This window comes from Chroicocephalus ridibundus, chromosome 2 (genome assembly GCF_963924245.1).
Source record: "Chroicocephalus ridibundus chromosome 2, bChrRid1.1, whole genome shotgun sequence".
In the NCBI taxonomy this organism is placed as follows: Eukaryota; Metazoa; Chordata; class Aves; order Charadriiformes; family Laridae; genus Chroicocephalus; species Chroicocephalus ridibundus.
The window spans coordinates 10,612,044-10,626,681 of record NC_086285.1 but is presented as its reverse complement, the minus strand read 5'-3'; the positions used below and the strand labels follow the sequence as shown (position 1 = coordinate 10,626,681).

General features: G+C 41.8%; 1 protein-coding gene across 1 annotated transcript in view; it reads left to right on the top strand.

Moving 5' to 3' along the window:
- The window catches only part of PTPRN2 (protein tyrosine phosphatase receptor type N2), a 659,439-nt gene extending 645,828 nt beyond the window's left edge, over nt 1–13,611 (top strand). The window contains exons 22-23 of the mRNA XM_063324424.1: nt 3,353–3,426; nt 8,849–13,611. Coding sequence (XP_063180494.1) covers nt 3,353–3,426; nt 8,849–8,920 — 146 coding nt within the window. The 3' untranslated portion in view covers nt 8,921–13,611. The remainder of the gene's footprint in view (nt 1–3,352; nt 3,427–8,848) is intronic.
- Nucleotides 13,612–14,638: the final 1,027 nt, after the last annotated feature.

The following is a 14,638-nucleotide window of genomic DNA, read 5'->3' as shown; positions in this document are numbered from 1 at the left end:
GAACATGTAGCAGTGGATGTGGGGGAGGAAAAGAGGTTTATTCAAGTAGAGGGAAAACAAGTCATGTTGGCTTTATCCTGTGCCATTGATTTCATCCATTTTCCTGTGGATTTTCTTATTCCAAGATATTTTGCTTCCAAAACAGCTTCCCATCTTTGCAACACTAAGTTTTGTTGATCAGCCTGTCTAGGCACTTAGGTAGTTCCCATCACCATAGTGTCAGAGGCATTCAGAAATGGAAAAAATGGGGTAGCAAACCAATCTCTGCTTCTGCTTTGCCTTTCCACAAGACACGTGCTTTAGGCAAAATCTTATTTTTCTCACCTTTTCCTTTTAATTGCCTGTGGCTGAGGACATCAGAAGTGCTTGTGGGTGATATGCTGATCACAACCCATGGGCTGGGGGACACTAATCAGTAAAAACTGATGTTTCAGGGCCTTCTACCGACAAAACACCTCAAAACAAGCTTCCCATCAAGCACACTGGCCCACTAGGACTATTCTTATGTTCCAGTGCAAGCATATGCTTTGGTGTTTTGCTAAATCAGGATTTTATAATCAGGCGTTGTTCATACTATTAGGCATGTCATTCCGTTAACGATGATAAAAAAGCAAGCATCAGTTCGCTAGTAAATGCCTGCAATCTGCATCACGGGAATGGAGGAATTAACTCTTTTGAAGGTAAGCTCAGAAGCCTGTCTGGCAGTTAAAGAGTGTTATTCGGTCTTGTCATGAACCTTTTCCCTTTTTGTCCCAGGGCTAGAGTATTTTCAAATTAAGATGATCCCCTACTGGAGGGGGCACATACACGTTTGCAGCCATGGGGAAGCCCACCTGGCACCTCCACTGGGAGGATCTCTGGGTTCATCCTTGCAGCACACCTCAGAGGCCAGCTCAGGCCTCTGGTTAACCTCATGCATGGATGTCGGTGTCTTAAATTTTTCTCCTATCTTAATTTCTGAAAGAGAGAATTCCTCTTACGTTGAGCCAAGATGCTACTAGGACATTTTAATTCCTGGTAATCTAATGAGGCCACAAGTAAGGCTGTAAAATGTGTGCGGTACTCGCACAACTCTGCTCCCATGGACATCTGTGGTGGAACAGGAAAATCCCACCTAATTGCACGTGCACGCGTGAGAGTAAACACTGAAATGAGCTGCTGTGTTACGCCAGTGCTGTGGTCTACAAAGAGTGTACCTTTACTGATGCTTTCCGGATTAATTGCCACTGCAAAACCTGCGACAGACTTAAGGTATAATTACTGTCACTGTTATCAGACTTTACAGCATATGTGAGTATGTATTGCTCTGCTCCATTGTAAGGAGGTTTGGGTTTTTTTATTTTAAAATAAACCTTTCTATTTTTTCCAAAGCTCATCCCTGTAAATTCCTGTACAATGTGTAGAGGGGAAAAAAAAGCAAAAACCATACAGTGCCCCAGCCTGTGGTAATTAGCAAAAAAATCTGTCAGATACCTTTTCTGAGTTGTCACTGTTACATTTACTGAATTAATCCATGCTATTTCTGATACAGCTGAAGAACATATTTTCATCGATATGAAGAACGTAATGCAAATCAATTATTCTTCTAGACCTGATGTTATTTTTAAATATCTTCTCATGTCTTTTATCAAAGGAAACCAAATTAAATCATTTACTTTTAGTTGCCTTTCGGAACTTTTGAAAAGATGGTATTGAATTATAAAGTGGAGTTGGGTAAATGAGGAGGTGCATAATGTTTACATTGATGTTACCCTAATTACAGTTAGACTTAAGCCCTTAAATTGCAAGAGTTGTAGAAATAGTGGTAAGCATTGGCCCCATCCTGCAAATCCAGTCCTGGGAACTAAACAAATATGTGTTCTAGATGCGTACAAGTGAACTATTGCAGCAGGAATGCTTTGGGTGCATCACCTCCAGGTTAGGCACCAAGACCCCTGTGAATAGTTGGGGGGATTTAAATGCCTCCAGAAGGAAGTCGCAAATGGGCACAGCCTGGGCCAGGAGATTCACAGGGACAGGCAACAGAAAACGGTTGCCAAATTGCACATAGAAGGGCCACGGTAGTCTTTAGAGCGCACCATGGAGTATCCTTCAAAATGGAGCAGAATTCCGAACGTAGCTGGTCCCCGTCCTTGATCTAATGATGAAAGTGTATGTACAAAGAGGAGAGACCTGAGGTCAGCAAATTCTTGAGCTTCGGAGGCTACAGACCCACATCTGCCCTAGAAGAATGCATGAATGTCCAGAGCTGTAGGGGACAGGGAAGAGGAGATGGGGCAGTTACACTTGGGCTCGGGTGACCCTCTGCCCATCTGCCTGATGCTTTGGCATTGTGTGATGTTCCTGCAAGATGCAGAAGGGGGACAGATGCGAGACAGCTAGGTTCTGTACTTCTTTTGAGTACTTTTGAGTACTTTTGAACTTCTCAGCTCGAAAGATTTCCAGCCAGGCTTCTACTCTTGGAGTTCACACTGGAAGGACCAAAATCCTGATTTTCTCTCAGTCCCCTCAAAAAAACATGTATCTGGTTAGGCATCTATGGAGAATGGGAAAGGTGGTCTTGAAACACGTTAAACTTGAGGAAACTGAGGAGGAAATCAGCATCTCCTTGTCCCCTTTAGTTCTCCAGGTTCTGCGTTATTATAAGAAATGCTGGGTTATTATAAGAAAGGACTTGTTTTGCTCTCCATAGATCATGTTTGAAAAGAAAGCGCCTCCCTTTGCACTGAGGAAGGGAGCCAGTCCCCACAGCAGTTAGGCTCCCTGTGCCTATTTTCTGCATCCGGGTACTGCCGATTGCTACAGAGCAGCGGTGTCCAGACACCCCGAGTATAACCTAAAGAAAATGTCGTAGATTTGCCGGCTGAAACGGTGATCACGCAGCAAGATGGTCTGGCAGGTCCTGAACCAGGAAGCCACAGACAGGTTTTCTGCATCTCAGCTGCAGATGATAAAAGTTCACCTAAATCTTGTTTTAACAGTGTAAATCTTTATGTAGTTCGGGCTCTTAATTCAGTGCATACTCTTAGAAGTGACAAAAGGGCACTGGGTCGCATTGCCACAACAGACCCCTAGGTTTTGTGAAATATATTCTGCTCTAGGTATAGAGGCATTTTTAAGAATGTGTTTTTCTCTGGCTTTTCTTGAATTAATGTTAATAAAAGCTGCCCCAACCTCTTATTTTTCTATATGAACACAAAAATTGCAGCTGCCTGCCAAGTCTGCTGAGAGATGGATGTAATAATTTTCAATTGGACTGTTAGCCCAAAGGGATCCCGATAGCAAGAGATTGACAGATGCAGCATGGATTATCTTGTGCTCTGAACTCAGCCCAATTTGTGGTTTGTTGCAGGTGCTAAAGAGATTGATATTGCTGCTACCCTGGAGCACTTGAGGGACCAGAGACCAGGCATGGTCCAGACAAAGGTACTGTCAATAAATCCACTGGGATTTTAAATACATTAAAGGTCTTTCACAGTAGTTGTTTTCATGACAGAAGAGGGAGGGTATGACCTAATTTAACGCAGGTCGCTTGCTGATTACTCTGTTTGGCTCCCTACCAACTGAGGTTTATTTATGCTGAAAATTTATCTAGGCTACTTTCTTTGGTGTTTACTGCTCTTTCTTGTAAACGTCTCCAGCATCTGTCTTGATTACCATATATGAAGGGCAGTCAAGACAACAATCTATAGCCTACTAAAGAAAATGTGCATTTGAAAGAATGTTCTTGCTTTCATCCTGAAATATGGATTATTTTCTTAGAGTATCTGTGCTTAACTGTGCATGTAATTTTTAAATTTTTTTTTAAAGCTTCAACTCATTAGACAGAATGTAACTGCTGCATTTGGTTTTTGTCTGGAAAACAAAAAAGGTTTGAATTAAAGGAAATACAGTTTTGTAGGAAATCGAGTCATTTTTAGTCTCTTTGAACGGAAGAGCTTGCATCGTACCTAAAGCCATGTCCTTTATGGATGTAGCATGGTGACTGTATTTGTACCCTTTGGTGAGGTATTACTCTATAATTCCTGTCAGTTGTAATAGTTTTGACATTTTTCCACAATGTAAAACTTTTAAAGATAGCTGATGGTGTCATTGCAGTGCCTTAAATAAGATATGAAGCTGTCTATTATTAACCATTTCAGTGATGTATGGAATGATATTTGGGGGTATTTGCTGCAAGTTAAGAGCTGCAAATATGACAATAAAGAAACTCGTTTGTGGCGTGGAGACCAAATAGATCTGTATATGACATTGTAAAATATCGAGTGAGTGTTACAGCCCCAAACCGAGTAACAAGAGCAATGTGACAGCAGTCTGTCTTGGCCACGCTGGAACTGATAGGAAAGTCTGCAGCATTTAGGGAGTCGAAATTGCTGAGGGACAAAGGTGAAATAAATGTGTTTTGCAGGAATGAATCATTGTTTCATAACTTTTCTTTAATCTCTTCCTCATCATTTTATCTTCCCACTAATACTAAGAGAGGTGGTACAGGAGAACAGTTGAGGGGACATTAATTATTGTTTTGCCAATTAAATAAGTGCATGAAAAATTAAGATGAGCCAGTCAAAGCTAACTATTCTTTATCTGCATGTAAGACACAAAATTGCACAAATCTTTCTTCTACTTTGATTATTCAGACAGGAAGAAGAATGCATTATATCACACAGTATCCAATGTCACATATATTTACTCTGAGGGAAGATGCAAGTCCTGAACTACTCTGTAAATGCATGCAAAATAGATGGCAGCTCTGCAGAAATCTAGAGCTGAGATTCCAGTTTCTCTCTCAGGGTGGAGAAATTACAGCTTGTTGCCTTCAACAAAAGAAAAAAACATAGCTCCAGAAGCAAAGAATGAGGTTTTGTGAACAACTTCTCTTAGCACAGAAATAGTTATCCGAGTCCCATGAAAATATCACTCAAGACGTGTTTTTCCCATCCAAACATTTATCTGGAAGAGCTCCAGAAAAGAAATGTATCCCGTGTTTTCACCCAGGATGAAAAATTTTCTCAGGATATTGCTTATCTCTCCTTGTGCTTCTTCTTCCATCATTGTCATTTTCTCAAAACCACCCAAATCACTTATTCAAGCTAATGTCTTGCAAATTATAAATATCTGGTTACATGCTAGCAATGCACGATCCCCAGAGAATTCTTCTGATGGATTTAAACAAACCCCTCTGCTTTCCCAACTGAATACAAATGAGGAATATTAGACTCTTGGAGTAATTTAAAACAATGGATTAAAAGTCAGGTTAGAAATGCCAATTACAGAATATCCCTAGGCAAAATAAACACCAACTTACTTCAGCAATGTTATTTTGCTTCCAGCAGGCAGCGCTCCACATTTCCAATAAGCATGTGAAAGATTTGTTTGCAACATTTTGTCTTCTGGAAGGGATCTTTAATTCAAAAGCACTATATATAATAAATGGTAATGAAATTATCATAACGACATTCTGCATTTCTGAGAAGCATAATAGAGGGTTTGTGGGTTTTGTTATTTTTTTTTGCAGGGGAATCATAAAATAGAATTGATATGCCACATGTGAGGGGAAAAAGTAATGAAGGAGGAAGCGTATTCTCTGTGATGGGAAAAATATATGTTTCCTTTTTTTCCTCTCTCCTTCTATATCTTTCCTCTCACAATCTGTAATATTTAGCTAAGGTCCTTTATTGTGTCATATATGCTACATGTACTCTCTTTTTCTGGGAATATTTGTTTGTAGACTTAATGAAACATAGTTTATTATTTTTTATAAAATATATTCTTGTCACCTTTGCATTATAAGTGGACCAACACCACAAAATGCCTGTCTAGCTCTGCTTTCTAGGCAAAGCTAGAGGTTTAAGCTCCTCTCCAGTCAATCTTGTATCTGCGAATAACATATGTGAATGACAGTGTAGCTGTAGAAAACAACAAACTGAGCTCCTTTAAGAATTACTGAGATAAATTTGGTTTAACTTTGGTTGTTCTCATGAGAAGATGTGGGAGGTGTGTAAAAGCTTTTCTTTGGAGGGTGGTGATACACATCAATGGAAGCTGCACTATCTGCATTTCGCCTGTGCGTATTATGCAGGAGGAAGGCAGGGGAAGAGCTCAGCTGTGCCACTCCAGGAGGACCGAGTCCTCGCACATCTCATGTGCCCGCGCCGCTCTCCCATTTGCTGCAGTGTCTCACAGTCAGTTTTGAGCTCTGGCTGTAAAGATTATGCTTTGTAAGTTGTTTTGCCTCAGTAATTTAGGGTCACACCTAATATTAGCTGGTGGTCTCCCCTCAACCTGTCTCCAAAATCCATACTGAACTTTGGAGGTCACGTTGATCGGTCCACGGTCCTTAGGCGAGACAGACACTTTTCCTCAGGCGGTGCAATGGTGCCCTGTGCTCACGTGAGGAGCCCCCTCCAGGAGGGGTAAAGGCAGGCCAGGTGGTCTCCAGCCTGACAGATCTTCTCAGTAAGGTGAACACATCTCAGACCAACAAAATTAAAGGGCAGATTTGCTCCATGAATAACTTAAGAGTAATATAAGTTATTTTCCACAATGTGACTAATATTATTGTAGTCCGCAATCTTATGAGCTTTTCCTGACTATAAAATACTGAGATGAAGAGCACATTAGGTAGCCTCATTACCATGGGCAGCTTCCCTTCTCCCGAACTGACGCCCACATCTTGGAAGAGACATCTGCACATCTCTGAAACTTGGCTGCATCACTGTGTCAACCCCATCGTGCTCAGATCAGCCTCTTCTGTTGTTGTCCTCCCCGTGGTTCGAGGACTGGCAGCGGCAGGGATCAGCTGTCCCGCTCACAGCTGAGCATCGACATCCTGGGAGCACCCGTTTTGCCCCTGTCCTGCCGCAACTCAAGTGTCTCCCACCCTTCCTCGGGCGGCTCACCTCAATGGGCTGGACCCCCATCGATGGGGTCCAGCAGCTGACGGCTCTTCCTGCCAAGGCTCTTTTTCCTGGAGGCGAGCGCTTCTCCTGCATCAGCCCAAATTTCCTGAAGCTTTTTTGAGCCGGTGCAAGCACCCGGTTTGATTCTGGCACAACGTGTCCAGATGAACGGCCCTCTCTGCCTCTGCTGCCCTCCAGCTCCACTCACGCATTCAGTGTGCTCCAGTTAAAATACAACTGCTGCTCCTGGGCTGCCACCAGCATTTCCAGTCTTTTCTTTAATTGCAGAGACCTTGGGAAGTGCGGGGAGGCATAGGCAGGCATGTACACCATTTTCTGTGCCTAATGAGGACAAGTCCTACTCTTTAGGGTGAATTGATGTCTGATTAAAAACAGTTGGCTGCAGTCCAGCGAATGTACAAGGATGCCGCTTTGACAGCACCAAGCAGACAGCAAAATTCTTGAATGTCAGTGTCTCTGAGAAATTATTCCGAGTTTTGTTCTTCTTTTTCTGCTCAGGAACTGTGCCCATCATTGCTTCTCTCTGAGGCATCTCCGCATGGGAGATGTCTCTGCAGTGGGGTAAGACAAGGCAGAGAAGACTGGCACTGAGCTGCAGGAGTCAGAAGTCAGCTGCCTTTCTGAACTATGAGCTCACACATCTGTAGTTTGTTCTTTCATCCTTCCTGCAGATTTCTGCAGTAAAGTGAAACACTGTGGAAAATGAATGCTATTAGTCCAGTAATCACCTTTCAGGGCTGTCTGTGTTCTGCAGCCATCTGCCACTGCTGCATACGTACCTGCAACCATCCCGCACAGCCCCTGGTGGGGCAAACCGAGAGGCTGGAGGTACCTACCAGACCACCAAGTTCTTAATTGGAGACACAGATAGTATCCCAGCCGTGATCTCAGGATGATTTGCAGGGTGCATCTCAAACCTCCATTCTCAAAGTTGGTTCTTCAATGGCTCTTGATCCTGGCTGGCTTAAATCGCTGGGGTATGTCTAGAAAATCCAGAAACTTCTCCACAGTCCTTCTCTGGTGTCCTTGATTTGCCGATATTCTGAGTAAACTGCTCACGTTTCTTTTTTCTCATCTGAAAAGTTGCAAACACCAAATCATCCTGTCGGATATTTCAGTAAGCTAAATTTCTGAGAAAAATCACTTGCTTAGAAAATATAACACCTGTTAACCTTGATGAAGTAAAGCTCCTTTGTCCTTCTGTAGGACTAGACAGTTCAGGAGCATGTTAGGGTTGCACTTAGATGAGATGGCCATTCATGGCTGTGTCCTTCACACCTCTGCCAACCCAGCACAGAGGCCTGTTAGTAATTTTGGTTTTATGTTTAATTAATAGCAGAGAAAAGCCTTCCCAAGTGTTTCTTAAATAGGAGTGGTCTAAACATGGTTAGGTAATTTGTGAGTGCAGAAAGGCCGATAAAACGGGAGGCTGAAAAAGAACAGCAATAGGCAAGCCAAAAAGCAGATAGTGTTTTATACAGTAGATATAAGGTGATTCTAGCTGATTTCAACTAGAAACAGTCCTGAGAAAAGCCAAAGGCTCGGTCTTGCAGCATCTCACCTATTTCATATCTCTGTTATGTTAACGAGTTTCCATCTCTGTGTCAGAAGGAAACGGCTGGTGATCAACTACTCCCAAACCCTTCTGACCACACAATTGCAATACATCATTGTGTCCCAATAGCTTAGTTTCTGCTACCAACATTTTTCTCCATTAAAATGACTCCGGCTTCAAGATGCTGTCAAACATGTTATATGGCATCAATAAGCCCGGAACATTTTGTTCCTTTCTGTTGCAGTGTACAGTTCATCCTGCATATTCATATTTTTAACAATGTCTTGAGGATGCTCAGCTGCAGAGTAGCGCACCAGGCTTTTGGAAAGTGTTTCGTTTTATTATTCAGAGTATGCGTTTGTTCTCTCCGCAGGAGCAGTTTGAGTTTGCTTTGACAGCGGTTGCCGAGGAAGTGAATGCAATACTCAAGGCGCTTCCCCAGTGAGCGGCTCAGTCTCCCGAAGGTTCCCGCAGGATCCGTCCCTCGTTTTCCTCATCCTCAGTCCCTGTGAATGTTCTTGGAAACCGTGACCTGACCTTAACTGTGTATCTTCTGTTGTAACCACATAGTGATAGGGTCCTTACAAACTCCTTTAGCTGGTAAAAGTTCAACAGTTAAAATGTGTATTCTGTTTTTTGGGGTTTTAAACAAATTTTTAAAAGTACATTGAAGCCTCGGATTAAGTGACAGAACAATCCATCTAATTCCTTTCACATCCTCGAAGCCCTGAATGTCACACTTTGAAAGCACACATTCATGTTCTTAATAGCAAATATACAGTATTGTGGGTAATTAGTGCAGTCAATATAGTCTCAGAAAACAGTGTTCTGTTATATTTTTGTAACTTTTCAAAGGCTGAATGAGAGGGAGGGCCTGAAGAGGATGGTGATTGTTCCTATACAATGCCGAGCTGGAGCATGAAACAGCGCTGAGGGTGTGAGCAAACACGGGTCCAGGCATTGCCAAAGAGAGCTTGCACCTTCTCGTGCTGGGCTTTGGCAAGCAAATGTTTTCTTAACTGTTGTTTACTTTTCAGCTTTGTGCCATGAATGGAAGAAAATCTGAACTATAAGTAAATAGGCCTGCACAGTTGTTGCAACTGGGGAGAACAAGTTGGTCACATTAATGGGAAGCTGGGGGCTAACGAGCGCAATAACTCTGACCATGTACCTACCACTGACAGCGCGGAACAGGAGAGCGTAGACTCACCTCGGGTGATGGGGAAAGGCCCTGTCGGCCGTCAGGTAAATGTCCAGAGCTGTTATGGAAACAGATTGTTGATTTTATGGGGTTACTGAGGAAAAAAATGGGACTCTCCTCTTTATATTTTTGCATTTCCCTTTGTAAAACTGTGCTGTGCCATCCTTCTTAGCCAGGAAAATATATTTCTGTAAAAGCCTGGCTGCAGGAGAACCCTCCAATCTGCATTTTGTGATTCTCATGGAGTTTGTCTGATCCAGACGTTCGTTGCACCTTTCTGCAGAGGCTCTGCTCGCTCCTTGTTCTGAATGATACCTATTTTAACCAACCATTAAGGGATAAAGAAGCACACAGGTTGAATTTCCGAGATCCTTGTGTTCTCAAAATCCGAATGCCTACTGTTGCAAAGTAATGCTAAAATAGGTCCGTAAATGGTTTGGTTATGCAATCTTGCTTATGTGCATTCACAGGTTTAGTTATGGTACTCTTCTGAAGGAATTTAAACTATTGATAAAAAGTACTCCGATATGTTTGAATGGAGGGCCTGAGATTAAAAATATCAAAGGTACCTAAGGGATCTAGGCTCTTAATTTCATTTTCAAAAGTAAATTCTTGGGTGCTTTTTCATATGTTATCCTACATCTCCGTGATTTAAGAATCTGGGGTGCTTTTCTTCCAAAATCTTAACAGTGTTGTGTGCTTGAAAGCATATTAGGCTAATTGTTTGACTTAGCACTGGAAAATATATCATTGAATTTAATTTGGGAAGGGGAAGCTTTTATAAACTTCTAATCAGTGGAATGTTAAAGAGGACAATATCACAGAGTGTTGCTGGCACAGAGGTAACAGGCATCTATCGAAATCAACCACGTTGCAATTTTGTGTTGTAGGTGTGGATATTGGTGATTTCTTCTTTTCAGCAATTAAAGAGTTATTTAAAAAAAAAAAAAACGCAGAAGGCTTGTTACTTTTTGCCATTTTTGTGTGCTATACTTGGTATGTGCTGTTGCTTAATTTGTGCATTCCATTACTGTAGCAGTACAGAGCAGTTACTGCAGATGCCATCATCCTCTTAAGTACACATACTGTACATTAAGCCACATGTTTATTTTATGGCCTCAGCATTTTAGAGCTTTCCTAGCAATAACTAAAAAAACTAATGGAGTATGAATGAGAAAATTGCCTTTTTCATTTGATAATTTAAGTTTAACAGGATTCTTTTATTACTTTAGCTAACACAAAATTGCAGATCAGGGCAGATGAGATCAGTTTGAGCAGTATCAGCAAGTGTTTGAAGTAGATTTACTGTGAGCCATGTACTGCAGCTTTCTGAAAATACAGGTAGTTATAGCCAAACTAACTGTCCAAAGAATCAAAATTAGGGCATCCTAAGCCAAGCCCTCCGATTATCGGGTAGAATTATTTCCCAGCATGGGATGCTGTGCCATTACCTACTGCCAATGGGCTAATGGTTTTTTAGCACAGATTTCTGCCCTGGGATTCATTAGCGTTCGCCTTCTGACTGTCCCTGTGCACACCACAAACATGGCGGACAAGCCTTTCGTTTGCACTTCAGGAATATTTTTTAATTGTTCTTTTGCAAATATTTGCATTTCATAATAGCAATTTCAGGATGATCCCTATTAATTCACAAGCAGCTGAGTGTGGGACTTAAATATTGCTCTTCGTGCTTTGGAGTTTATTTAGCGTAGATTAGAGGGCATTAATCTTTCCCAAGGCTAATGGGGCAGGGATGTATTGTTTTATTCATACTTGTAGACCAATTTACACAACAGAAAGATGCGGTCTTACTCAGTGGGTTAGAGTATCTCCCACTGAATGTGATTGACAATCCTGTTATTTCAGCCGTGTTTTGTACAGTTCTTCCACAAAGAGGTGCCAGGCTTATTCTGTTGACTGTAAACTACCACGCAGAGTATTTTGTCTGTGCAGGTGGCATACTGCTCGCACCTCTCAATAAATGCCCTGCTTCTGGGGGTGATAATCTGCTGCAGGGTCTATTAGTGAAATGCAGGTTTCAGCCACACCAGGGGTTTGACAATCCATTTCCCAGGAAGATGCCAAAGCCATGGATGAAGCCACAGAGATTGATTTCTCGTGCAGGGCAGATATTTTTTTACCCTTTTCACTACAGTTAACTTAACCCTTGTGATTTGGCAAAGGATGTTGTTCAGGCCACCCGTGGCCACTTGTGCTGGATGTGGGACCTGCCCCGTGTTCACTGGCAGGTTGAGATGAGATTCTTCCTGGAAGCCATGATCATCTGAGAGCCCAGAGTCAAATGAGACCCACCATCCTTCCCTCATCAATATTCTGTTGGATCTTTAGTAAACTCATTACAATTGAAGCATGGGCTGGTGCCTGACACGTAGCCATAAACAGCATGTGTTTAATATTGACCATCCTGGTGTTCTTGATAACGATAAATGAATCTACAGGTGCTGTTTGTGTGGTTGACTCTTTAAATGACATTTAAGGAAGGGGGGGTGCTGCAGGAGGGCGATTTCACCCCAGTGCTCACGGTTTCCTTCCTGGCTGGTCAAAGCCTGCGGCAGAGGGAGAGAACTCTGTTTTCCCACAGGCACAGCAGTGAACACAGCTGCTGGCACTGAGCAGGGCAATGACCTGACCAACCCTACATTTACGTAGTCACAGTGTGTGCAGATAAGAGGGACAGAGAGGTGGTTGTCACCAGCGTTGATGGTTCATAGGAGTAACACAGTTGCTCTCTCCAGCCTTCACCTTTCTCATGACATGGGCTGGGATTCAGAGGGATGGAGGGGCAGGAGAGCACCGTTCCCTAAAGCCCAGATCCTTGAGGTTCAGCCTTGGCCACAAGGCAAACAGTGTGGGGTTTTCTGTTGGCTTCACATGTTTCAGGTGTGAGCTCTAACCGTTGGTCTCGACCATCATCTGTGGGACCTGGTGCAGCCCAGGTAACATGCGGTGGAAGTCCTTGGCAATCATGAGGGCCAAGAATGAGTTTCAGCAGAAAATCCTCCATATCCAAATCTCAATCCAGTAGCAAAACAAGCAAGATTATTTTTATAGATGCTACTAAACGTTTAAAACATTTTAAAATATTTTTTAAACCTACACCAATGACTAAACCTTGTTCCTGTCTCTAGCATGCATGCAGAACCAATCTCCATCCATCCCCAGGGGAATGACAGCTATAGTACCTGTAAGGAGTTCATGCTTTATTAGTCAAGTGGAACATTAATAAAACCCAGCCCACTTCATAATTTCCAGAATAGTCATTAATTAAAAAAGCTGTTTATTGGAATAGAAAACAAGTATTTGATTAGCTTTGTTACAGAACAATAGCTCTCCTAATTTTTATTCTGCATATTTTATTCTTTGTTTAGAAAATTCTCTTAAGAAGCAGCTGAGATAATTCGCTTTTTAAAACTGTACAGTTTCTATGGTTTTGCCTTTTAAATGAGGGTACACTTTGTAGATTTGATTATTATATTTTTCTGTTAAGATTACATTGGGCATTACAAAAGCATTCCCCACCACAGTGAAAAGAAAGCTATCCTGTTGGTTTATTGTAAAAGCAAAAAAAAATAATTAAAACAAAATTGCAGAGCTGTGGCATACTAAATCCAATTAGAGCATGACTCTTTACTACTCTTCATTTACCACATTAGAAATAAAATAAAGTTACACCAGCAAGATTTCATTTGAAGCTGTTCTTGCATGCTGTTTGTACTGTATTTGATGGCATAATATTGTTTTGTTTACAACCTTTTCTTTCTTGTCATTCTATTATATTCTTCATATGTATATAGTTTTAAAAACAACAACAAAAAAAAAGATTATATAAAGTATTTTGTTCTACCTCTGTAAAAATCATGTTTGCCAATAAAGTCACATTGTCTGTGGAGTACGGTATCGTGCATACAGCATTACCAGCTGGTGCTTTGCTTTTATTTGGGGGGGGAGCGATACCTCCATCCTTTGCTGGAAAGTTGGATTCTGAATGTCGGAGGTGGGCACACGGGGCTGACAAAGAGGGACAGAAACGTCCTGCTGACGCCTTGGAGGTCCACGTTTAATCTGCTCTGAGCAGAAGAGATTGCAGCCACCTCTGGCTCAAGTGTGTGGCCTGTAACATTGCAGCTTCCGACATTTCGATCGAAGCGGACTCCTGGGAAGAAGGAAAAAAAAAAAAATTACTAAATTACAGGGACCCTCCTGGTACAACCATGAAGTGAAAAAATTTGGCCTGTTGTGTGTCACAGAGTGTACAAGTTAACAAACGGAATAAATGATACCCTCTTGCAGGAATATTTAAAGCAGGAAAATTTTTTGGGGGGGAGGGAAGGCTGGTGGATCATGGCGTCACATCATGGGTGGTCCAGGCTGCCCAAGGATTTATAGTTTTAAAATAGTAGTGAGATATACAGCAGTATTTGAATGGAAAATACTCACTGTTATATTAAATAAGGTTAAGAGGACTAAAGCCTAAGGTTCCCACATAAGCACAGCCTAAAATAACCAGTGTTTTCCTTGAGGGACAGGAAGTAATTTTTCCATAAGCACTGTCCATTATATGAAGGTTTCTTTCCATGAAATATCTATTGTTAGCTGTTATCAGAGGCGGTCTTTAGGATTAGACACCCCCGGTATGGCAATTTTCATGGTCCTGTACTGTGTGTTAAAATTTCACTTGTGTTTTGAAGAAGACTTAAAATAGTTTGCTGCTTACCTGGAAATAACTAGAAAAATGTAAACCACGCTGGTCCAGCTCACTCCCTTCCCATCGGAAGAATCACGTCTTACATTCTTTAACCTTGTTTATGTAGTTGCGTGTTTTAATATCTATGCCTTTCTCAGTGTAAGAAGGTGACTTTCATCTTGGAAGCAAAATATATGCACCATTATAGCTATTTGCCTGGTCGTGTAATTTAGGAGATCTTTCATCTCTAAGATAGC